At 37.3% G+C, this 27,298-nt stretch overlaps 1 protein-coding gene across 2 annotated transcripts; it reads right to left on the bottom strand.

Moving 5' to 3' along the window:
• Positions 1–255: 255 nt before the first annotated feature.
• LOC119520246 (zinc finger protein 596-like) lies at positions 256–21,052 on the bottom strand. Of its 2 annotated transcripts, none has more exons than XM_037817942.1 (7): positions 20,785–21,052; positions 18,474–18,600; positions 12,642–12,727; positions 10,320–10,446; positions 4,899–4,994; positions 4,299–4,381; positions 256–3,856 (listed from the first exon to the last, which is right to left on the bottom strand). In XM_037817942.1, exons 1-7 carry the CDS (start codon positions 20,794–20,796, stop codon positions 2,684–2,686), a joined length of 1,704 nt encoding a protein of 567 aa, XP_037673870.1. In that variant the 5' UTR covers positions 20,797–21,052; the 3' UTR covers positions 256–2,683. The 2 variants fall into 2 exon arrangements, with proteins under 2 accessions (XP_037673870.1, XP_037673869.1); XM_037817941.1 differs by having other exon boundaries at positions 256–3,859; positions 20,785–21,051.
• Between the last annotated feature and the right edge of the window lie 6,246 nt (positions 21,053–27,298).

Below are 27,298 nucleotides of genomic sequence, written 5' to 3'. Positions count from 1 at the left end.
GGCATTTGCTTAACTTGAAAGAGTTCTTTTGATATATGCAGGCTTATGTAAACAATTATCTGTAACTTGCCGGAGCTACAGCTTGGTTGAGTGCACTATCCCTGACCTAACAGCAGATGGCACACCCAAATTACCTCTTACCATCAAGCCTATCCTACCAAAGTTTGTTTATGCAGCAAGTGGGGTGCAAATCTTGTGGAGGTCCAATTGGTACACTAATTTTCCTTGTGCGGTGGGGACCACCAACCCTTTCGGTGGGGGTTGTGAACTCTGCAGTTTGGGGGGAAAGATGGCTTTAAGACCCAGTACTCCCAGCTGTACCTGGGGCTGTGGCTGGAATGCACTAGGGCTGTAACACGTCAAAACCTTCACCTCAGATTTCATACAATCCCTCTCTGTGGTGGGTCCACAAGTCCCTGGGATTGGTGTAGGGCTCCTGACATTTCTGTGTGGCACCCCTGCATCTAGCCTGTGCACTCCATGGGCTTCTGCAGAGAAGTGTGCACAATCTCAAGCCAGCAAAATCACACATGAAACTCTTGGCTGTGGTCCTGCAGTGGTATCTCCTAGCCTGCTGCAGATATCTGTACAGCGTGCAGAAACAACCCACTTCTGTGGAGCTCTGCCTGCTACACAGCTCTTCCCTGGCACGGGAGCTCTTAGCTTTGGCTGTGCCAAAGGCTATCACCCATGCCAGATAGGGAGTTGGGTGTCTGGGGAATGGAAGGATCTCCCCACTGTGCTCCACTGTGGCTCTCTCTGCTGGACCCCCAGCAGCTTTCCAGATTTTACATTAACCTGCCTCCAATCACTGTCTCTCACTTCTCCCCACTGCAAGTCTTAGGCCTCCATTTCCCCAGAAGCCTCAAACACTCCCATATTTCCAAATGCAGTCCCTCATTTTCTCAGTCACTATGGATTTAGAAGTCTTTGCCAAGCAGTTGGAACCCTGAAACTGCTACTCTGGGCACCTTCTGTCTTTTATCTAGTATTTTTCATGGAGGAGAAATTTGCTCTATGTCTACCTCTCTGCCATCTTTGATCCCCCATAACCCATTTTTAATGGAGGGAATGACTCCAATGCCTGTCAATATTGGGAGATTTCCCATCCCCAGGCTTCCCAATACTCCATGAATTACAACCATGTAATTCCTTTAACAGTTAATTTTAATTCAATTTAAGGTATACCAATAGTGACAGTGTAAAGGAAAATTTCTCTATCATGAGACATTAATCCCATAATCTGTTAATTTATATTCTATTCATTATTGCTGTATGCATATCTGTCAAAAGTATATAATATTTATGACACATAATCTTGGTCTGTACATTCTTCAGTTAACACTCAAAGTTCTCTGGTTTAACAGTCATCATATTTATGTTTAGAGTTGTGTGAAAAAATAGACGCTGAACATTACAGAATTTTCATCTACAGCTTTTACTTCATAATTGTTTGCAAGTGTATTGATAAAACTTTGATTTCCTTCCCTAAAACTCACTGAAAAATACTGCATTCAGCACTCACAGATGACTTCACAATGTAAGTTTTAACATTTTTCAGGCAAAACTCTGAAGTCATGATTGAATTGTGTTGTAAAGCATTCTTGTTAGATGTTTTTGCCTGTCTGATATTCCTGATGTGAACTCTGGCTGAACACTTTGTGATTTTATTTTAGGGTTGACATTTCCTCCATATGGGAAATTAAACACTGATGAATCAGTTCAAAGCCACCAAAGACTTTTCTTCATTTTCTATACACATATAGAGAATATTTTATAAAAAGTCAAACTTCACATATATTCCACACATTGCTGTGTAAGCAAAGGATTTCACAAATTTCATCTTTGAATTATTCTTCCATCAATAATTATCTCCTAGAGTTCTCCTAGAGTTTTCTCCCAGTGATAACATCTTTCTTATCCAGTTTTCTTGTTTTGGAGTTATTCCTACTCTGAGCTGTTCTTGTGTACAAGGCTGGAGCTCAGCTGAAATCTACTATATGTAATTACATAGTGTTCCTCCCAGGATAGTGCAATCATGTTATTTAAGGATAGATTGTAAATTAAGGCATCTAGACATTGATTACATTGAGGGGGATTTAAACTCCTGTGTGGGTTTTTTTCTTCTTTTTACTTTTTACAGCTGGTAGCTCTGTCTGAAAACTCTCCCATATGCACAACATAGTTAATGAGATCTATGATGTTCCTAATGGTAGAATTATGTCTAAATTTTTTCCCACATAAAGGGCAGACATGTTATCTCCCCAGTGTTAATTATCTTGTGTTGTCTGAGTGTCACTCTATCAGTGAAGATTTCCCCACATAAAAAGCCAAAACACAGTTTCTTCCCAGTGTGAGTTCTCCCAAGTTGCCTAAGGGGTACCATGTTGACTGAAAGATTATCTCATAAATGGCAGACATTTGGTTTCTCCCTACTGTGAGTTCTTCCATGTTGCCTAAGTTGACCACATTTACTGAAGGATTTCCCACATACATTGCAGATGTATGGTTTCTCCCCAGTGTGAGTTCTCTCATGATTCCTAAGGTGTCCACAAGTTTTGAAGGATTTCCCACATAGATGGCAGATGTATGGTTTCTCCCCAGTGTGAATTGTCATATGTTGTGGGAGAGCAGTACGATGAGTGAAGCGTTTCCCATATAGATGCATAAATATGGTTTCTCCCTAATGTGAATTCTCACGTTGTGGGAGAGCAGTATGATGAGTGAAGCATTTCCCACCCACATGGCATACACATGGTTTCTCCCCAGTGTGAGTTCTCTCATGTCCCCTAAGGTGCCCACGTTGACTGAAGGATTTCCCACATAGATGGCAGGCATATGGTGTCTCCCCAGTGTGAGTTCTCTTATGGTAACTAATGCTAGCAGAAGAACGGAAGGATTTCCCACATGTGTTGCAGACATATGGTTTCTCCCCAGTGTGAGTTCTCTCATGTCCCCTAAGGTGCCCACGCTGACTGAAGGATTTCCCACATAGATGGCAGGCATATGGTGTCTCCCCAGTGTGAGTTCTCTTATGGTAACTAATGCTAGCAGAATAACGGAAGGATTTCCCACATGTGTTGCAGACATATGGTTTCTCCCCAGTGTGAGTTCTCTTATGATCCCTAAGGCTATTCCAATAATTGAAAGATTTCCCACATAGATGGCAGACATATGGTTTCTCCCCTGTGTGAATTCTCATATGTGGTTTGAGGGCAGATTTACGAGCAAAGTCTTTCCCACATAGATGGCAGACATATGGTCTCTCTCCTGTGTGAGATTTCTCATGTAGCCTCAGGTTAAAACGATGTTTATAGGATTTTCCACATAGATGGCAAATGTGTGGTTTCTCCCCATTGTGAGTTCTCACATGTCTTCTGAGCTTAGACCTATCAGTAAATATTTTGCCACATTGATGGCAGACACATGCTTTCTCCCCATTGTGAGTTCTCATATGTTTTCTGAGCTTAGACCTATCAGTAAAGATTTTGCCACATCGATAGCAGACACATGCTTTCTCCCCAGTGTGACTTCTCTCATGTTCCTTAAGGTTACAACATCGACTGAAGGATTTCCCACACAGATGGCAGACATATCGTTTCTCTCCAGTGCAAGTTCTCTCATGATGTCTAAGGACAGAAATATTTCTGAAGGCTTTTCCACATAGATGACAGTCATATGAATTATTTCCTGTCTGAATTTGCTTATGTCTACTAAAGATTGACTGGTAATTGATAGCTTTTTGAAATTGTTCATTTACATAGGGCTTTGTTTCCATGTCAGCCAATGTTGAGTGAATTAAATCTTCTCCCAAATCAATACTTCCAAAGGGATCCCCTCCAATGTTAGAAACCTGCTGCTATAAATGAGAAGAGAAACTGTTAAAGGTATGTCCACATATAGTCATTAACTGAACTCTCTAGGCTAATAATAGAGTGAGGCTCTAGTTAAAGTTCATCATGTTATTTACATGCAAATGATGGGCTACTTTCTTGTTTGCAGAGATTCACTCTTTTTAGAATCTCATCTGCAGAGCTATCTAATTAATGTTCAATACTTCAATACATTTCAAAGAATAGGTATATAAGCCTGTTTATGCCATTGTACTTTTGTAAGACTTCAGGTTATCATTTTCAGCTCAGGTTAATTTTTCCCTTAAATGAAACTATCCAAAACTTATTGATGGGACAGCATTTACTTCCATATTTAATCATACTCAGATGATCATGCTGAACTACTAGACTATTCAATCCCAACTATTTATTTGGAAGACCACTGATCGCACTTATGATGCTCACCTTTGACTTGGTGGTATATTTGTCCTTATTGCAGATATGTGGCATAATTATCATTTCTTCTTTCCTATGGTCATTTTGTCTGCCTGAGATAATTTAAAAAACATTACATGGTAACATTAGGCATCTGAAAACTTAAAACACTTCCAAGGCTCCTGTGATTATGTTTCAAATATTGTCATTTAAATTGGAAAAAAACTAAAATTAAGGTGCACTCCAGAAAATTGCAAAGCTTTTTATGCAAATAGAGAGCTAAAATATTTTCAGTATTAAAATTAGGGAAAATAATAAGATGGCACGGTGGGTGGTAAGAGGGAATTCCTCATAGAGAAGGACAGGAAAAGGGCCACTATGTGTAAGTTTAACTCCTATAAGTACATAAATATCTCTTTTCCTAAGCCAAAGACTATCATAGATTCATAACTAGAGATTGATAGATGTACAGAATCATTGCACAGTTTGCGGAGTTTTCCCCCAAAGTCACAGCCTACATTTCATGGAATATCAAAAAATTAAGGAAATCTTCAGTTGATATTTCTATAGACCTTCTCATTCATTGACCAGGCCCCTCCTCTTATTGAAGCACAGTGCCCAAGAACTCACTTGTACTCTGTCCTTGGAGAAATCCTAATCCTTCTCTCCACAGTTCCTCTCCTTGTTCCAACAGCAAAACCACTTCTGATTTGCAGAGTTGATACCCTATATATGTGAAACAGAAGCATAGATTTTGAGTTCTATGCTGATACAGATTCATGGTCATCAAGTCTAGGGCAGATGATTAGGAACAATAAGGTAAACTGTGAAGAGCAGCATGGGGAAGTGTAATTTAAACACGGTATGTTGATAATCCATTTGCAGAAATGGATGACCTTGACCTTCAAAGTCATTAAGTATATGTCCATGCCCATACCTAAGTTCACAGACAACAGTATCCTCAGTCTTTATATACAAAGAAAAAATATAACTTCACAGTAGTCGAAGATTTTATAAAACAATCCATTAAAATAGGCTCCACCCAATCTATGTTCTATGTGGAAAAGAGCATGTCAATTATTTTTCTACTGTATTCTGAAACTGCAGCAGAGCCACAGGAGGATAACTATTTAGAAAATATTGATTTTATCCACAGAAACAATATTCATTGAGCTCCCACAGAGTTCTGAGTTGTGGAGGTTAAGCTGCAAAAATGACATCAAATTTTAGTCAGGAATATGGGCCACTGGTTTGATAAATGAGATATAAAAAAAAAACAGAAGAGAGTTTCTTACAAGTAGTCATAAGATTATAAAAGAATCAGAGCAGAAATAAGAGTGGAATATGGGGAAGTTGTCAAGATACTTGAATTAATTGATGAACGATTCGATGGATGGATGGATGGATGGATGGATGGACAGATAGATGTATATATGATAAGAGAAAATTTTAAGAAACTTCCTACAATGTTCCTCCTGTCTGCACAGATTAAAGTGAGGAAAAAATATTCTCTAATCATTGCTTCAACTTACCAAAGTTGTACAAATACATGAAAATATATTCTATCAAAAATATAGGAAGTTCACTATTGGATAATATACTTTTTCTTTGCCTTTTGTGGTCTCTTTCTAATCCTCTCCTGAACACAGCATAGCCCTGGACCCAGCACTCATAACAATGGACTGACTGAACTCAGTTGTTGAACCATATGGCTCCCTATTGGTGTGTTAAGTTGTACAGTTATTCATTTCTATCCCTTGTGTTCACCAAAATCCTAAGCACATGACTACCACTAACACAGTGAATGAGTGAATTACTTCCCAACTGAGACTGTATGCTCCACAAGGCAAATAAATCCTCACATCTCTTCTGTGAATACACTGCCTTAACAGAGGCTGGAACAAATTGCCATAAATGGTAGAGAGATTTTTTTTTTTTATTAAATTCAGTTTTATTGAAATACATTCACACACCATACAATCATCCATGGTATACAATCCACTGTCCACAGTATGATAACATAGTTGTGTTCATCACCACAATCTATCGGTAGAGAGATTTTTAACTCACTTTTTGGGCCACAGTAATTATACCAGAGTCCTGGGTATACTTAAATGGATCTCAAATATGTGAATATTACATGAGTGTACTTAGAATCTGCCAAGTCAGTAGGAAAAATAGGCATATTTATAATATGCACTGACAGCACACTGACCCTCCTGATAAACATCACCTACCTCTCATTTTTACTGCCAAGTTGCTTTTTACACTTTTTAATTTCAGCAGATATGTGCCAAGACCAACATTATCTCCCTGTGATTATTTACTACATCTAACAACCTGACCCTCAATATTCAGTGATTCCAAATACCTGTAATTTTCCATGACTATATCTGGCACAGTACTTGAGTAAGATATTGATCTTGGTCTAAACAGAGAATCGTATTTCCTAGAAGTTTTGAAATATACCTGGTAACTGTACTATGTCTTGCTTACAATACATTACTGCATACTACATGAATACTCCAAATCTTCTCAATGCCTTTTGAATCTCATGCACTCTATCATTTCTACACATTTTCAACATATGAAATTAACTCCTCCTAAGCAGATGCATTATGTATTTTTCCAAACTACACTAAAATACCATAATATCTAAAAATGTCCCTGAATCCATACACATTAGTTATTTCTTCTCTCCTATCAAATAGTCATGTTGCCTCTGGCTAACTCCAATGTTTCCAATTGTTTTCAATCTCATGTTTTCTGTGAATTACATTACCAATTATAAATTAAATTTCCTTATCAGAAATTTCTCCCTCTTCACAATTCATCTCATGATCTAAGTTCATTTTTTACTCTTTCATGTTGAAAAAATCAAAGCAAATTTCCTCTAAATATGTTGTCTCTCAGGTTTTGCTCTTTAGACCCTCCCATGATAAGATGAAAGTGTACCTACCCTATTCTCACATGCCCCTAACCCTTTGAGTCACAAAACTCAATGCTGATATCCTCTTTCATAAAACCTGGAGATCACTAATGATCTCCTTATAAATAATTCCTTACTTGGAGCAAAAATTGGACCACAATCTCCTTTTCAAAACTTTTCCTTGCTTTCTCTGACATCACTGTCTCCTGACTGTATTCAAACTGTTCTAGACACTGCTTCCTCAGATCTACTGCAAAAATCTCAAACAGCATTGGAGGGCAGTGATTTCATCTGCAGGTTGGCTTAGCTAGAGAGGGCCACATCTGAGCAACAAGGAGCCATTCAGGAGGAGACACTTAGGCACAATTACAGACAGGCCTAGCCTCTCCATTGCAGCAACAGACTTCCCAAGGGCAATTCCCATGGTAGAGGGCTCAGCCCATCAAACTGCCAGTCCCCAATATCTGTGAGCACATCAGAAAACATTGAGGTGGTGAAGCCCAGCAACCTGCATTCTCCCATAGCTCATGAGGGGGCTCTGCATAATTTTATCATTGTTTTTGTTTTTTATTAACTATTAACTATATCAGAAAAAATTTTAAAAAAACATGCATAAAAAAAAAACAATTCAAACAAACCATAACAAGAGAGTAAGAAAAAGACAAATAACCTAAAATAACTATTTTACTTCAACACATTACTACTCTACCCCAAGAAAATAACCTGATATAGCCACATTTCTGTGAACTTGTTCCTACTATACCCACCAGAAATTAACAAAACATAGTCACATCTGGGCATTCACAGAATGTTAAATTTACCCATGATAGCTTATCTGTTCTTATTGGGTTATCATTCCCCTTCATTAATTACTCTCTACGACTAGTTCCCCTATATTCTACATTAACAAACATTTATTTTACATATTTCAATGTTCCCATTAGTGGTAGCACAAAAAATTTCTCTTTTTGTGCCTGGCTGATTTCATTCAGCTTTATTTCTTCAATGTTCATCCATGTTGTCATATGTTTCATGACATTATTCCTTCTTACTGCCACATAGTACTCCATCATGTGTATATACCACATTTTATTTACCCAATCATTTGTTGAAGGACATTTGTGTTGTCTCCACCTCTTGGCAATTGTGAATAATGCTGCTATGAACATTGGTGCGCAGATATCTGTTCACATCACTGCTTTCAGATCTCCCAGGTGTGTACTGAGAAGTGCAATTGCTGGATGAAAGGGTAACTCTATATCTAGTTTTCTAAGGAACTGCCAGACTGACTTCCAGAGTGGCTGAATGATTATACATTCCCACCAACAATGAATAAGAGTTCCAATTCTCCACATCCTGTCCAGCATTTGTAGTTTCCTGTTTGTTTAATGGCACACACTGTAATTGGTGTGAGATGGTATCTCATTGTGGTCTTAATTTGGATCTCTCTAATAGCTAGCAAAGCTGAACATTTTTTCATTTTTCACTTTCAATATCTTTGTGTCCCTGTGTCTAACATGAGTCTTTGATATGCAACATATTGATGGTTCATTTTTTTGATCCATTCTGCCAATCTATATCTTTTAATTGGGGAGTTTAATCCATTTACATTCAACATTATTACTGCAAATGCATTTCTTGAATCAGCCATCCTATCATTTGGCTTATGTTTGTCAGATATATATTTTCCCTTTCCCTTTTAAGGTCCTTTAATGTACCCATACTGAATCTCTTTAGTACTGAACCTTTCTCCACATCTCTCTCTTCTCTCTTTGTTTCTCTGATGGCAGGGCTCCCTTTAGGATCTCAAGTAGGGCAGGTCTCTTGTCAGCAAATTCTCTCAGCATTTGTTTGTCTGTGAAAAAATTTAAGTTCTCCCTCAAATTTGAAGGAGAGCTTTGCTGGATAAAGGATTGTTGGGTGGCAGTTTTTGTCTCTCAGAATTTTAAATATGTCATGTCACTACCTTCTCACCACCCCTGAGCAGTCACTACTTAGTCTTATGCTGTTTGCTTTGTAAGTGGTGAATTGCTTTTCTCTTGCTGCTTTCAGAACTTGCTCCTTCTCTTCAGTATTTGACAATGTGATCAGAATATATCTCAGAGTGGGTTTACTTGGATTTATTCTATTTGAAGTTCACTGGGCATTTATGATTTCTGTATTTGTGTTGTTTAAAAGGTTTGGAAAATTTTCCCCAACAATTTCTTAGAATATTCTTTCTAGAACCTTACCCTTCTCTTCCCCTTCTGGAACACCAGTGACTCAAATTTGGATGTTTTATATTATGTATCATAACCCTGAGGTCTATTTCAATTTTTTTAAAATTTTTCACCCATTATTTCTTTTGTTCTTTAATTTTCTGTTCTGTCATACTGTAGGTCACTGATTTGTTGTTCAGCTTCCCCTATTCTTGTACTATGAGGAACCAAGAATATCAGCAGAACAATCTGTACCCCCTTAAGGAAAAGATCCCAATAACGAGGAATGTGAAAGTATAATTTAAACACAGTATTTTGATAATCCATTTGCAGAAATGGATGATTCTGACATTCAAAGTCATTAAGTATACATTGATGCCCATGCCTAAATTCATAGACAAGAGTATCCTCAGTCTTCATACAGAAGTAACAATTATATCTTCAAGCAGTTGAAGCATATTTTACAAAAAAAATCCACTAAAACAGGCTCCACACAAAAAATATATGCTCAATGTAGAAAAAAGCATGTTGATTATTTTTCTACTGTGTTCTGAAACTGCACCAGAGTCCCCGGAGGACAATAACTATTTACAGAATATTGATTTTACCCATAGAAATAATATTCATTGAGTTTCCACAGAATTCTGAATTGTGGAGTTTGAGCCACAAAAATGACATGAAATTTCAGCAAAGAATATCATGGGCCACTGGTTTCACAAATGAGATGTAAGGAAAAACTAGAAGAGAGAGTTTCTTACAAGTAGTCATGAGATTATAAAAGAATCAGAGCAGAAATAAGAGTGGAATATAGGGAAGTTGTCAAGATACTTGAATTAATTGATGAAAGATTAGATGGATGGATGGATGGATGGATGGATGGATGGACAGATGTATATATGACAGAGAAAATTTTAAGAAACTCACCCAATGACACCAGATGATGGATACTCTCCAGCATAACATCTCTGAACAGGTTTCTCTGTCTTGTGTCCATCAAGGCCCACTCTTCTGCATCAAAGTCTATAGCTACATCATTGAAAGTCACTGATTCCTGAAAGATCATAGGCAACTGAGTTCAGACAAGGCTATTCCTACCAATATCCATAGCACATGGGTTGAAATGACAGAACTGAGGAAGGGAAGGGATTGTGTGTATAAAAAGACAAACCTTAGTTTGGGATTCCCATCAGATCATTCTTACTGCTAACCTGGCATCTATCTTTCAGATACACTCACAGAGACATGCCAACTCTGCATACATAAAACTTCACAATAAGACAATATTACATAACATATGGTGGGATGTAACCTGAAAATTTGCCCACAAATTGATAATAATGACTTCCAGATGGTGGTCATCAAATTAGCTCATGAGAATCCATAAGTAAATCTCCTTCAATTTCAAATAAATACAGTCTAATCATTAGGGAAGCATTATTCACGATCTTCCACTTTTTAACATAATGATTATTCAATTATTCCCATCCATCCAATAGAAATACTTTTGTGTTCTGCCTTAGCATCCATCTTTGGCAAAGCCATTTGCCTCAACACTGACCTTTGGCCTATTTAACAATTTTCTATTCCTCCATCTAAACTCCCCAGAATTCAAACCTACATCTTTGATCACAATCCACATCACTGACATGCCTTACCCAGAACCCTCAGGTAGTCCCAAATGCTATGGCAACCATCCCTACAACCCCAGGACCCTGAGTGTCCCTTCTCTGTTCACAGGATTTCCTTTAAACTACCCAATCTCTAACACCTTTGGATGATCTACTAACTCCCCTATGCCACATTAAAAGCATAAAGCCATTGACACTTTTTGCTCTGTGTGTGCTACCCACACAAACAAACAGGGCTCTTAACACTCTCCACTGACTCCACATGGCAACACTATCTCCCTAGGGTCTTGGAGTAATAAACTACATACTTCATGTAATATTGTCTCATTACCCCATTTTGTGACACCCAGCCTCCACCTGGACACAAATTTGAAATTGAACTTAATCAATTTGAGGCACCTGCAATGATCCATTTCCTTGTCTATGTCATGGTTTAACAAAATGTTGCAAGTTTTGAAAAATCTAATGACTGATGATTCCTATCTAACAAACAGCTGTTAAGTACAAGTGATAAAATTATAATTCAATAAAATGGTGGAAAGACTTGAAGAAATGTACACGATTCTGTAGAATTATACAAACTTTATACAGAAGTTGCAGACAGTAGGTTCTTCCTCTTTCAACTCCACAAAACTCAGGTGTTTATTACAATATGAAGGTAGGATGTGCAGTAACAGAAACCATGGCCCCCTGTGACTGCTATACTAAAGTACAGTCCTAGGCTGACTCTTTGTCCAGTAAGAAGCCACCCATATTCAATATTCTCCTACACCTACAAACAACAGTTTTCATTGTGTTTCCTGTATATTCATCTTGACTCTGTTCAAGGATAAATAGGCTCTTCATCTGTTTGGGTCTTTCTCACTAGATCTTCAAGTATTTATACTGGTCATGAAATTTTTCTCTCCTTACAATGTCTGTCCTGTGTGCACAGCTAAAAGTAAGGAAAGAATATTCCCTATTCATTGCTTCTGCTTACCAAAATTATGCAAATCTTGTTAACATGCAAGAAAATGTTTAACTGGGGACAAGATGATAATGCGAATTTTAAACATATTTTCAAAATATGAGAATTTATTCTATTAAAAATATAGGTGGTTTACTATTGGATAATATACTTTTCTTTGCCTTTTGTGGTCTCTTTCTTGTCCTCTCTTGAACACAGCATAGTCCTGGACGCAGCACTCATAACAATGGACTGACTGAACTCACTTGTTGAACCATATGGCTCCCTATTAGAGTGTTAATTTGTACAGTTATTCATCTCTGTCCTTTGTGTTCACCACAATCTTAAGTACATTATTACCCCTAATACAGTGAATGAGTGAATTACTTCCCAACTGAGACCATAGTTTCCATGAGGCAAATAAATCCTCTCACATCTCTTCTGTGAATACACAGCCTTAACAGAGGCTGGAACAAATTAATGTAAATGGTAGAGAGATTTCTAACTCACTTTTTGGACCACCATAATTATACCAGAGTCCTGGGTATACTTAAATGGATCTCAAATATGTGACTATTTCATGAGTGTACTTAGAATCTGCCAAGTCACTAGGAGAAATAAGCATATTTTTAATAAAGCTTTTTTCAGTAGAAATAGTAATTTTCTTCTCACCATTGTTTGCACTGTCAAAGTTCTGCCATCAACAATCTTCTTCTGGTTTTTCACTCTCAGACAGTCTGAGCAGTAAGCATCCAGTGCTGATGGAGAAAGAAGACATGTGACTCAAAACTTGTCCACATTTTCCAGACCCATATACCCAAATCTCAACCTGGAAGTAACCACCCGCAGTCCAACTGGCAGAAACTTGTAGTGTATTCTTTTTTTTTTTTTTTATCTTCATTTTATTGAGATACAGTCACATACCAGTCATACAAAACAAATCATACATTCGATTGTTCACAGTACCATTACATAGTGGTACATTCATCACCCAAATCAATCCCTGACACCTTCATTAGCACACACACAAAAATAACCAGAATAATAATTAAAGTGAAAAAGAGCAATTGAAGTAAAAAAGAACACTGGGTGCCTTTGTCTGTTTGTTTGTTTCCTTCCCCTATTTTTCTACTCATCCATCCATAAACTAGACAAAGGGGAGTGTGGTCCTTATGGCTTTCCCAATCCCATTTTCACCCCTCATAAGCTACATTTTTATAACTTGTAGTGTATTCTAAGAGAAACAGGTAGGTTCTCATCTCCTAAACTCAAATGTAAGAAGCCTATGGCTCATGTTGTTAATACTGAAAATGTGAATACAGATATCTTATGGATAAGCACATGAAAAGCATGTTTTATATGTTAATTGTCCCATGGTGATCAGAGTTTTCAATCTCCTCCATGATTCAAGAATAGGTATCTCCCCAGGGGAGTGAATATCTCTGGCAACATGGAATATGACTCCCAGGGAGGAATGTAGACCTGGCATTGTAGGACGGAGAACATCTTCTTGACCAAAAGGGGGAAATGAAGGAAATGAAATAAGCTTCAGTGGCAGAGAGATTCCAAAGGGAGCTGAAGGGTCACTCTGGTAGGCACTCTTATGCACAATTTAGACAACCCTTTTTAGGTTCTAATGAATTGGGGTAGCTGGCAGTAGATACCTGAAACTATCAAACTACAATCCAGAACCCATGAATCTTGAAGATGATTGTATAAAAATGTAGTTTATGAGGGGTGACAATGGGATTGGGAAAGCCATAAGGACCACACTCCCCTTGTCTAGTTTACGGATGGATGAGTAGAAAAATGGGGGAAGAAAACAAACAAACAAAGGCACCCAGTGTTCCTTTTTACTTTAATTGCTCTTTTTCACTTTAATTATTATTCTTGTTATTTTTGTGTGTGTGGTAATGAAGGTGTCAGGAATTGATTTTGGTGATGAATGCACAACTATGTAATGGTACTGTGAACAACCAAATGTATGATTTGTTTTGTATGACTGCATGGTATGTGAATATATCTCAATAAATGAATATTAAAAAAATAGGTGTATCAGTGAGACCATGCAATATTTATCCTCATGTGTCTGACTTAATTCACTCAATGTAGTACCCTCAAGTTTCTTCATCAATCCATTTTCTTAAAGATGGTTTTGTTCTCCCACCATACTTTCCATCGTAAGTAAATAATCAATGGTTCCCTGTATAGCCATATATTTATGTATTCACCACCATCACCACTATCTACATAAGGACATCTCCATTTCTTCCACAAAGGAGGAAGAGTCAAAGAAGGTAGAGAAATAGAAAAAGGAAAAGAAAGAAAAATCACATGACAGATATTTATTATACATAAACTCACAGGACATGAAATATAAGTTACCAAAACAGAATAAGGCTAAAGTATGGGGAATCGTTGCTTATTATGAGCAGAATGTTCAGCTAGGTTGAACTTAAGTGTTTGGAAATGGACAGAGGTGAAGATAGCATGTTACTGTGAGAATAACTACCAGTGTTGAATGGTATGTGAACATGGTGGAAAGGGAAAGCTTAGAGTCATGTATGTCACCAGAAGGAAAGTTGGAGTTTAAAAGATGAGAATGTATAAAACAGTGAATCTTGTAGTGGACAATCCAGTGATTAAACTGTAGCAAAATATTCAGAAATCTTTCATGAACTAGAACAAATGTATGACACTATAACTAGAAGTTAATAATAGAGAGGTATATAGGGAAAAAATATGCCTATTGCAAACCATGTACTACAGTTAGTAGTATTTTAACATTCTTTCATCAATAGTAACAAATATACTATAGCAATACTATGAATAAATAATGGAGGGGGTTGTTTAGTGGTACAGGAGGGATTTGTGTTTTCTTTTTATGTCTTTATTTCTTTTCTGGAGTATTGAAAATGTTCTAAAAATTGAAAAAAAAATAATTTTGATGGAGGCACAGCTGTATATACCATGGGCAACTGATTGTGCACTTTGAACCTTTAATAATTGTATGGAATGTGAACAATCTCAATAAAATTAAATGATAGAAAAAGAAGAGTAGGTATCTCTAACCCATACGACATGTAGCTTTTGGTCTTCCCCTGCAGGTAAATATGTGGAAATGCTCACAGTATTCTTTCTTTATGCAGTACCATTGCCTCTCCAACACCTATCCCTGCCCTCTGAAAACCCATTCCCTCCCTCCTTGCACTATCCGGCCCCAGCCCTTCTGTATGCAACTGCCCTAAATCATCTTGGTTCAACTCCTTTGGATTTCTGGAAAGATCCCTCCCTCAAACCCCCCAACACTGACTTTCAGATCTTTCCCTAATGGATTTGGATATTTATCATGCAACATCAAAATTATTTCATGATGGAGTTAATCATTTCAAGAATTAATTTCATTTGGAGTGATCAATGATATCCATCCTCCAAATCAAGAACTCAAAATCCCTGTTTAAGAAAATAGCAGGAGTACAGGTTCATTAAGATTTCTGTCATGGTCCACAATCCTCAGAAGGCAAGAAGTGTAAGAAACTAAAGTTTGAAGGGGTTTGTGAGGCTCTCTAGTTGGTCCATGTATAATTTAGTAAAGGGGCTGTTGTAGACCTGCCCCATATTAATGATCACTTATAGGAATATGCATGCATTTATCTTTTTCTCCTTGTGTATGTAGTGTGGGTATCACTGTGCATGTGTGCATCTGTGTGAAAGAATTAATCATCTATAACCAGGAAATTATCCTTAAAACCCTAATTATTAAATATATTTCACAGACAATTGATGATAATTTGTCATAAGGAATAGTAGGTTTAATGCACCAATTCGTATCTGAGGCCCAGAAATAAGAGAAAATATGTATAATGTGTGACTCTGCTTGGTGATTAACTGTATATGATTATTTAATCCTCACAATAAACTGTTGCTTATGGTTTTTTTTACCAACTTAACAAATGACATGATCAGAGTTCAGAAAACAGTATTATGACAAAATTACATGACTACAAAATGACAGCTTGATTTAGAATTTTGCTCTGCCTGTCTGCCAAGCTTAAATACATAGTCTGACACATCACTCAGATTTTTACCTGGAATATCCCTTTCATATCAAACATAAGAAGTCCCACCCTGTGGTCACAACCTCCTCTCCTAGCTTTGCCACAAAAATACTCCCCATACACAGATACTCCTTCTCCATGGGGACCTACAGTATACTGACCCTCATCATAAACATCATCACCTACCTCTCATTTTTACTGCCAAATTTCTTTTTACACCTTTTAATTTCAACAGATATGTGCCAAGACCAACATTATCTCCCTGTGATTATTTACTACATCTAACAACCTGACTCTCAATATTCAGTGATTCCAAATACCTGCAATTTTCCATGACTATATCTGGCACAGTAATTGAGTACGCTATTGCTCCTGATCTAAACAGAGAATCATATTTCCTAGAAGTTTTCAAATATACCTGGTAACTGTACTATGTCTTGCTAATTAATTCATTACTGCATATTACATGAATACTCCAAATCTTCTCAATGCCTTTTGAATCTCATGCACTCTATCATTTCCTTACATTTTCAACATATGAAATTAACTCCTCCTAAGCAGATGGATTATGTATTTTTCCAAACTAAACTAAAATACCATAATATCTTCAAATATCCCTGAATCCATACACATTAGCTATTTCTTCTCTTCTATTAAATATTCATGGTACCTCTGGCTAACTCCAATGTCTCCAATTGATTTCAATCTCATGTTTCCTGTGAATTACATTACCAATTATAAATTAAATTTCCTTATATTTCACTTCACAATCCATCTCATCATCTAAGTTCATTTTTTACTCTTCCATGTTGAAAAATCAAAGCAAATTTCCTCTAAATATGTTGTCTCTCAGTTTTGCTCTTTAGACCCTCCCATGATAGATGAAAGTGTACCTACCCTATTCTCACATGCCCCTACCCTTGAGTCACAAAACTCAATGCTGATATCCTTTTTCATAAAACCTGGAGATCACTAATGATCTCCTTATAAATAATTCTTTACTTGGAACAAAAAATTGGACCACAATCTCCTTTTCGAAACTTCCTTGCTTTCTCTGACATCACTGTCTCCTGATTGTATTCAAAGTACTCTAGACACTAGTTCCTTATGTCTACTGCAAAAAACTGAAACAATAGTGTTGGAGGGCTGTGATTTCATCTGCCATGTTGGCTTAGCTAGAGAGAGAGGGCCACATCTGAGCAACAAAGAGGCATTCAGGAGGAGACACTTAGGCACAATTATAGGCAGGCCTACCCTCTCCTTTGCAGCAACAGTCTTCCCAAGGCAAGTCCCATGGTAGAGGGCTTGGTCCATCAAACCAGCTGTCCCCAGTATCTGTGAGCACATCTGCAAACACTGAGCGGTGAAGCCCAACACCCCTGCATTCTCCCCCAGCTCCTAAGGGGGGCTCTGTCAGTATTTGGCAATCTGATCAGAATATAGCTCAGAGTGGGTTTATTTGGATTTATTCTATTTGGAGTTCACTGGGCATACATTTTTGTATTTATGTGTGTAGAAGGTTTGGGAAATTTTCCCCAACAATTTCTTTGATTATTCTTCCAAAAACATTACCCAGAACACCAGTGACTCATACTTGGATGTTTTATATTATGTATCATATCCCTGAGGTCCATTTCAATTTTTTCAACTTTTTCACCCATGCTTTCTCTTGTTATTTCATTCTCTCTTCTGTTGTAAAAAGGTCACTCATTCATTGTTAAGCTTCCTCTATTATTGTACTATAAGTACCCAGGAAAATCAGCAGAACAATCTATACCCACACTTAAGGAAAAGATCCCTAAAATGAGGAATGTGCAAATGTAATTTAAACACAGTATTTTGATAATCCATTTGCAGAAATGGATGATTCTGACATTCAAAGTCATTAAGCATACATTGATGCCCATGCCTAAATTCATAGAAAAGAGTATCCTCAGTCTTTATACAAAAGAAACAATTACATTTTCACACAGTTGAAGAGCATTTTACTAAAAAAAACACTAAAACAGGCTTCACACAAAAAATATATGTTCTATGTGGAAAACAGCATGTTGACTATTTTTCTACGTATTCTGAAACTTCACCAGAGGCCCAGGAATATAATAGCTACTTAGAAAATATCATTTTTATCCATAGAGATAATATTCATTGAGTTCCCACAGAATTCTGAATTGTGGAGTTTGAGCCACAAAAATATCATGAAATTTTAGTCAAGAACATCATGGGCCACTGGTTTCACAAAAGAGATGTAAGGAAAAACTAGAAGAGATAGTTTCTTACAAGTAGTCATGAGATTATAAAGAATCAGAGCAGAAATAAGAGTGGAATATAGGGAAGTTGTCAAATACTTGAATTAACTGATGAAAGATTAGATTAGATGGATGGATGGATGGATGGATGGATGGATAGATGGATATATGATAGGAGAAAATTTGAAGAAACTCACCCACTGACACCAGATGATGGATACTCTCCAGCATAACATCTCTGAACAGGCTTCTCTGTCTTGTGTCCATCAAGGCCCACTCTTCAGCATCAAAGTCTATAGCTACATCATTGAAGGTCACTGATTCCTAAAACATCATAGGCAATTGAGTTCAGACAAGGCTATTCCTACCAATATGCACAGTACATCGGTTGAAATGATAGCACTGAGGAAGGGAAGGGATTGTGTGTTTAAAAAGACAAATCTAAGTTTGGGATTCCCATCAGATGATTCTTACTGCTAACCTGGCATCTATCTTTCAGATACACTCACAGAGACATGCCAACTCTGCATACATAAAACTTCACAATAAGACAGTATTACATAACATCTGGGATGTAACCTGAAAGTTTGCCCACAAACTGATAATAATGACTTCCAGATGGTGGTCATCAAATTAGCTCATGAGAATCCATAAGTAAATCTCCTTCAATTTCAAATAAATACAGTCTAATCATTAGGGAAGCATTACTCATGATCATCCACCTTTTAACATAATGATTATTCAATTACTCCATCCATCCTATAAAAATATTTTTGCATTCTAACTTAGCATCCATCTTTGGCAAAGCCATTTGCCTCAATAGTGACCTTTGGCCTAATTAACAATTTTCTATCCCTCCACTCTAAACTCCCCAGAATTCAAACCTACAACTCTTGATCACCATTCACGTCACTGACATACCTTACCCAGATGCCTCAGGTGGTCCCAAATGCTATGGTAACCATCCCTACAAACCCAGGACCCTGAATGTCCTTCCCCTTTTCACAGGATTTCCTTTAAACTACTCAATCTCTAACATCTTTGATAATCTACTAAGTCCCCTATGCCACATTAAAAGCATAAACCCATTGATCCTTTTTGCTCTCCTTGTGTGCTACCCACACACAAACAGGGCTGTTCACACTCTCCACTGACTCCACATGGCAACACTGTCTCCCGAGGATCTTGGAGTAATAAACTACAGACTTCATGTAATATTGTCTCATTAACCCATTTTGTGAAACCCAGTGTCCACCTGGACACAAATTTGAAATTGAACTTAACCAATCTGAGGCACCTGCAATGACCTCAGTTTCCTTGTCTATGAACTTGTCTATGAACAAAATGTTGCAAGTTTTGAAAAATCCAATGACTGATAATTACTATCTAACCAACTGCTGTTAAGTACAAGTGATAAATTATAATTCAATAAAAGGTGGAAAGACTTGAAGAAATGTACACGATTCTGTAGAATTATACAAACTTTATACAGAAGTTGCAGACAGTAGGTTCTTCCTCTTTCAACTCCACAAAACTCAAGTGTTTATTACGATATGAGAATTGAATGTTCAGTAGCAGAAACCATGGCCCCCTGTGGCTGTTATACTAAAGTACAGTCCTAAGCTGACTCTTTGGTAGGAGGCCACTCATATTCAATATTCTCCTACACTACAAACAACAGTTTTCATTGTCTCTTGTATATTCATCTTGACTCTGTTCAAGGATAAATAGGCTCTTCATCTGTCTGGGTCTTTCTCACTAGATCTTCAAGTATTTACACTGGTCATGAAATTTTTCTCTCCCTACAATGTTCTTCCTGTGCGCACAGCTAAAGTGAGGAAACAATATTCCCTTTCACTGCTTCAACTTACCAAAGTTGTACAAATGTTGTTAACATGCAAGAAAATGTTTAACTGGGGACAAGATGGTAATGAGAATTTAAAACATATTTTCAAAATATGAAAATACATTTTATCAAAAGTGTAGGAAGTTTACTATTGGATAATATAAACACTTCCATTGCCTTTTGTCATCTCTTTCTTGTCTTTTCCTGAACACAGCATAGCCCTGATCCCACACTCATAACAATGGACTGAATGAACTCACTTGTTGAACTATGGCTCCCTATTGGAGTGTTAAGTTGCACAGTTTTTCATCTCTATCCCTCATGTTCACTGCAATCTTAAGCACATTACTACCACTAACACAGTGAATAGTGAATTACTTCCCAACTGAGACCATAGTTTCCACAAGGCAAATAAATCCTCTCACATCTCTTCTGTGAATACACAGCCTTAACAGAGGCTGGAACAAATTAATGTAACTGGTAGAGAGATTTCTAACTCACTTTTTGGACCACCATAATTATACCAGAGTCCTGGGTATACTTAAATGGATCTCAAATATGTGACTATTTCATGAGTGTACTTAGAATCTGCCAGTCACTAGGAGAAACAGGCATATTTTTAAATAAAATTTTTTCAGTAGAAATAGTAATTTCCTTCTCACCATTGTTTGCATTGTCAACGTTCTGCCATCAACAGTCTTCCTCTGGTTTTTCACTCTCAGACAGTCTGAGCAGTAAGCATCCAATGCTGATGATGGAAAAAGAAGACATGTGACTCAAAACTTGTGCACATTTTCCAGACCCATTTGTCACATATGCCCAAATCTTCACCTGGAAGTAACCACCCCCAGTCCAACCAGCAGAAACTTGTAGTGTACTCTAAGAGAAATGGGTAGGTTCTCATCTCCTAAACTCAAGTGTAAGAAGTCTCTAGCTCTTTTGTTGCTTGTGCTTTTGGTGTAACACCTAGGAAGTGGCTGCCTAATACAATGTCTCGAAGATTCTTCCCTACATTATCTTCAAGGAGTTTTATGTTACTGTCTTTTATATTGAGATCTTTGATCCACTTGAGTAAATTTTTGAGTAGGGTGTGAGGTAGGGGTCCTCTTTCATTCTTTTGGGTATGGATAGCCAACTCTCCCAGCCCCATTTGTTGAAAAGACTGTTATGTCTCACTTCAGTGGCTTTGGGGCCTTATCAGTTGGCTATAGATCTGGGAGTCTATCTCTGAATTTTCAATTCAATTGCATTGATCAATATATCAATTTTTGTGTCAGTACCATGCTGTTTTGACTACTGTGGCTTTATAATAATCTTCAAAGTCAGGGAATGTTAGTCCTCCCACTTCTTTTTTCTTTTTTAGAGTGTTATTAGCAATTAGAGCCATCTTCCCTGTCCAAATAAATTTGATAACTAGCTTTTCCATGTCTGCAAAGTAGGTTGCTGGAATTTTGATTGGGATTGCATTGAGTCTGTAGATGAGTTTGGGAAGAATTGACGTCTTAATGTCATTTAGCCTACCTATCCATGAACATGGAATATTTTTCCATCTTTTTAGGTCCCCATCTATTTCTTTCAGTAGAGTTATGTAATTTTCTTTGTATAGGTCTTTTACAATTTTGGTTACGTTTTTTCCTAGGTCCTTAATTTTTTTAGTTGCTATTGAAAATGTTATCTTTTTCTTGAGTGTCTCTTCTTTTTGTTCATTTGTATCATATAGAAACATTACTGACTTATGTGCATTAATCTTGTATCCTGCTACTTTGTTAAATTTGTTTATTAGCTCTACTAGCTGTATCATCGATTTCTCAGTGTTTTGCAGATATAAGATCATATCATCTGCAAATAATGACAGTTTTACTTTTTCCTTTCCAATTTGGATGCCTTTTATTTCTTTGTCTTGCCTCATTGCCCTGTAATGTAGCAGATTGCCAGTTTGCCCTGTTATGTCTCAGATTGCCACAGTAATGTCACCTTTCTCATTCTCTTTTTTTATATGGGCCTTCTCTCTTTTTGATCTTATCAGACTAGTTAGGGCTTGGCAATCTTCTTGATCTTCTCAAATAACCAACTTTTGGTGTTATTTATTCTATTTTTTTGTTGTTGTTCTCTATGTCATTTATTTCTGCTTTAATACTTATTTCTTTTCTTCTACTTGTTAAAGGTTGCTTTGCTGTTCATTTTCTAGCTTCTTCAGTTGCTCCATTAGTCCTTTGATTTTAGCTCTTGCTTCCTTTTTGATGTATGCGTTCAGTGATATAAACTTCCCCCTCAGTACCGCTTTTGCTGCATCCTATAGGTTTTGTTATGTTGTGTTCTCATTTTCATTTGTTTTTATATATTTAGCAATTTCTCTTGCTATGTCTTCTTTAACCCACTGAGTGTTTAGAGTGTGTGTTTATCCTCCAGGTATTTGTGAATTTTCTAAGTCTCTGATAGTTATTGGTTTCTAATTGTATTCCATTGTGGTCAGAGAATGTGCTTTGAATAATTTCAAATTTTTTTTAATTTATTGAGGCTTGTTTTATGTTCCAGCATATGATCTATTCTGGAGAAAGTTCTGTGGGTACTAAAGAAGAATGTGTATCCTGGTGATTTTGGATGTAATGTTCTATATACATCTGTTAAGACAAATTCATTTATCAAATTGTTTAGGTTTTCAGTTTCATTATTGGTCTTCTGTCTGGTGATCTATTTACAGGAGAGAGTGATGTGTTGAAGTCTCCCCCAATTATGTGGAAACATCAATTGCTTCCTTTAGTTTTGCCAGTGTTTGCCTCATGTATTTTTGGCACCTTGATTGCATGCATAAACATTTACTATTGTTATTTCTTCTTGTTGAATTGCCCCTTTTATTAGTATGTAGTTGCCTTCTTTGTCTGTCATAACATCCTTGCATTTAAAGTCTATTTTATCTGAGATTAATATTGCTACTCCTGCTTTCTTTTGGCTGTAGCTTGCATGAAATATTTTTTCCATCCTTTCACTTTCAATTTTTTTGTGTCTCCGTGTCTAAGATGAGTCTCTTATATACAACATATTGATGGTTCATGTTTTTGATCCATTCTGCCAATCTATATCTTTTAATGGGCAGTTTAATCCATTTACATTCATGTTATTACTTGGAAGGTATTTCTGAAATCAGCCATCCTATACTTTGTTTTATGTTTGTCAATATATTTTTCCCTCTCTCTCTTAATGCCCTTTAATGTACCCATACTGAATCTCTTTAGTACTGAACCTTTCTCCATATCTCTCTTTCCTTTCTTTGTTTCTCTGACAGTAGTCCTCCCTTTAGTATCTCAAGTAGGGCAGGTCTCCCATTAGCAAATTCTCTCAGCATTTGTTTGTGAAAAATGTAGTTCTACTTCAAATTTGAAGGAGAGCTTTGCTGGATAAAGTATTCTTGTTGGCAATTTTTCCGTCAGAATTTTAAATATATCATGCCACAGCCTTCTCACCTCCATGGTGGCTGCTGAGTAGTCACTACTTAGTTTTATGCTGTTTCCTTTGTAAGTGATGAATTGCTTTTCTCTTGCTTCTTTCAGAACTTGCTCATTCTCTTCAGTACTTGACATTCTGATCAGAATATGTCTCGGAGTGGGTTTATTTGGACATATTCTATTTGGAGTTCCCTGGGCATTTATTATTTGTGTATTTATGGTGTTTAGAAGATTTGGGAAGTTTTCTCCAACAATTTCTTTGAATACTCTTCCTAGACCTTTTCCTTTCTTCTCCCTTCTTGAACATCAATGAGTCGTATATTTGGACATTTTATATTATCTATCATATCCCTGAGTTCCATTTCAATTATCAATTTTTCCCCATTCTTTCTTTTGTGCTTTCATTTTCTGTTCTGTAACTCTCAAGCTCACTGATCCATTGTTCACCTTCCTCTTGTCTTGTACTATGAATATACAGAATCTTTTCAATTTTGGCAAGAGTTTCTTTTATTTCTATAAGATTGTCTGTTTTTTATTCACTCTTGCAATTTCTTCTTTATGCTCTCCTAGGGTCTTCTTCATGTCATTTATACTCAGTGCCATGCTCTGATTGTTTCTGTTTTTCTTTGATTTGTTCTCCAAGCACTGTTGTCCTCTGATCTTTGATTTGGGTGTTTGGGTTTGGGTTATCCATATTGTCTGGTTTCTTCATATGCTGTAAAATTTTCTGTTGTTTTTGGCCTCTTGGCCTCTTGCTTAACTTGATAGCATTCTTTTAGGATATATAGACTGATTCAACTCTTATCTCTAATTTGTCAGCTCTACAGCTTGGTGGAGTAAACTTTCTCTAACAAGCAGGTGGCATCTGCGAGCCACCTATTCCCCTCAAGCCATTTCTCTCCAAATTTGTCTTTGTGGTAAGTGGGGGTCTGAACCTTGTTGGGGTCCATTTGTTGTAACAAGTTTGCATTTGGAGTTGGTGCTGCCCACCCTGAATGTGGGGGGTGTCTAAGCAGTTAGGGAGGGAGGGAGGGTGGCTTTAATAATCAAATATCCCAGGAGGTTTAAAGATGTTGCAAGAGTCTAATCCTTCAGTTCAGTCTCACCACAGTTTACCTCTGACACTGACCCCTAAGAATTGGTATTGGTGTATGGTCCCTGGGACATGTGAGTGGGTCCCTCTTACAAGCCGTGTCTTCCTAAAGCCTCCCTGAGAGAAGACTGCTATATCACAAGTCAGCACCATCACTCAAGGGATGTTCTGGGCTGCAGGGCTGTGTAAGAGCATTCCCAAACTGCTGAAAGGATGGCTGTATGGGACACGTTAATTTCCCTGTTTACAGACAGCTCCACCTTCCCAGCTCTGGAACAATTAGCTGTGGGTGTGTGAAAGGTTATTGTCCATGGCAGATATTGTGACATGTGCATGTTTGCTGAAAACACTTCCTGGCACACTGGGTTGTTTGGCACAGCTCTGAGCTGTAGTGCCAGCATGAGGCAGGAGTGTTCACAGCCTGCTGGGAATGGCTATAAGGGGATGCTCCCCTTGGGAAGTTATGGTGTTTAGTGAATTTTCTCAACCACTAGACCTATTGTTTTGTCTCTCAGAGCTTTCTAAGCTCTGCTCTTGCCTGGGCCCAAACTGCATTCTTTAAGGCTTTCTGTAATGGGCCTCTTAGACTAATTGTTTAGAAAAAGAGTAAAAGATTTTAAAAAAAAAAATGAAATGGAAAAAGAAAAAGAAAAGGGCCCTCCTTACAGATCTAATGCACTATTGAAATGGTAAGAGACAAGGCATTGAGGGTCATTAAGGAGCAATCAAGAAAGCAGAGAAACTGGCTCTTGAGACAAGGGTCCTCACTCCTGGATTTGCATAGGTGCTTGATTCTGTTTGATCCCTGCCCTTCTCCATATTATGTTCACCTGAACTCCAAAAATCCTGTTTTTATTTTTGTTTTTTTTTCTTGTTTGTTTTTTGTTTGTTTGTTTGTTTTGCTGTTTTGCTAGCCCTATCTCTTCTTCACTGGGCTGACTGTTCCCAGATTCTCAGGTGTCTGGTCTCAGTCTATCTTTGTTGGAGTTTTTGACCAGCATCTGAGTTTTCGATCAGAGCTGCAACTGTAGTTCTCCCTCCTGGTTCCCAGCACTGATGGACCCTCCTCCCACAGGACTGTGCCTGGCAGGGAGGGGCATGTGTCCCCTGACCACAAGAACATACAGATTTTGCTGATCTCAGTGGTTCCACATCTTCATGAGTGTTGTATGAAGTATGCCCAAAGTCAGATTGCTCTGCAGTGTCTGGTCCATGCAGTTTGTGGCTTTCTACCAACTGCCCTGGAGGACTAACTGAATCCCACCACTCACCACTCCTCCATCTTGTCTCCAATCTCACATGACTTCTTGAAACAACTAAGTATAATTAAACATTGTTATTATCTCTACTGAGGAGTATTCTCATGCTTCTTTTACATCCTAATCCACAGACCTTCCCATTCCATACTCATTTTCTTTCAATCACATTTCAAATGTCAGTCTCTCAGAGATCCCATCACTGAATCCAACCAAACTTAGCCTTTTGCTTCCACTCCCACTTAATTGTGCTCCTAATATTCATTCAGAAAACTCACCCAGTTTGCCATTATAGATCGATCGATCTATCTAATTATCTATCTATCTATCTATCTATCTATCTATCTATCTATCTAATTATCTATCTATCCCTCTATCCAACTATCCACTTATGTTCTCTCAAAACTGGCCTAAAGGCAGAAAAAATACCATCTGGTAAGATCAGGCAAGGTTCCCATCAAACACTAACTTATGCATTTTAAACACTGAGAAATATCATGTTATAACCTTCTAACATACCCTCAGAATATCTGTCCCCAAATGCCTATCAGATTAGACAATACATTCTGATTAAATTTTGATTTATGAAAAAGGGAGGGCTGTCCCTCCTGGTAAAAATTCTCTCCAACACTCACCAGAACTCAAATAAATTGGGAAACAAAATGAAGCAATCACCATTGAGCATGCTTCCTCTACACTTTGGAGCGCAGAGCTTCTTTGCTCTCTAGCAAAACACTGTTTTGAAGGCAAACTCACTTTTTATGCCACTGATAACTGCAGGAAGCTAGAATCTTAAGAAAACTTGATTAAATAGAACGTGAATCATGAGAAATCTAATAAAGTCATGCCTGCTTCATCAAATAGTTACCCTCTAATTAGGTAAATTGCAAGATGCAATAAAGGAAAACAGATTATGTCCTTTCGTCCCGAAGGCAACCTTTATGTGTTTTCTCAGCAGACTCCCTGTTTTGTGGGTTTTGGTTGTTCTGAGGAGTAATATAAATAATTTACCGGAAGACAATAATTCCTGTTTTTTCTTTGCTTTTTTTTTGTTTGTTGTTGTTGTTGTTGTTGTTTGTTTTTTTTTTTTCTTAGAAAATTTGCAATCTACCAGCTTTCTCTCAGGCTGTGGGAATCCATGTGTCTGTTTATAAAGCAAAATTATTTTGCTGAAATTTATATTCAAGGAAAAAGTATATAACAACATTTTAGAATGTACATATTTTAGTAACACAAAATAAGGCATTCAGCATAATTCTGACAAAGTCCTTTGATGTACAAGTGTTTAATTTTCAGGAGATCCTATTTATTTTTTCTTTCATTGCTCATGCTTTTGGTGTAAGGTCTAGAAAACCTCTGACCACAGGATCTTTAAGATATTTCA

This window comes from Choloepus didactylus, chromosome 25 (genome assembly GCF_015220235.1).
Source record: "Choloepus didactylus isolate mChoDid1 chromosome 25, mChoDid1.pri, whole genome shotgun sequence".
In the NCBI taxonomy this organism is placed as follows: domain Eukaryota; kingdom Metazoa; phylum Chordata; class Mammalia; order Pilosa; family Megalonychidae; genus Choloepus; species Choloepus didactylus.
This window is presented reverse-complemented; position numbering and strand designations above follow the sequence as displayed.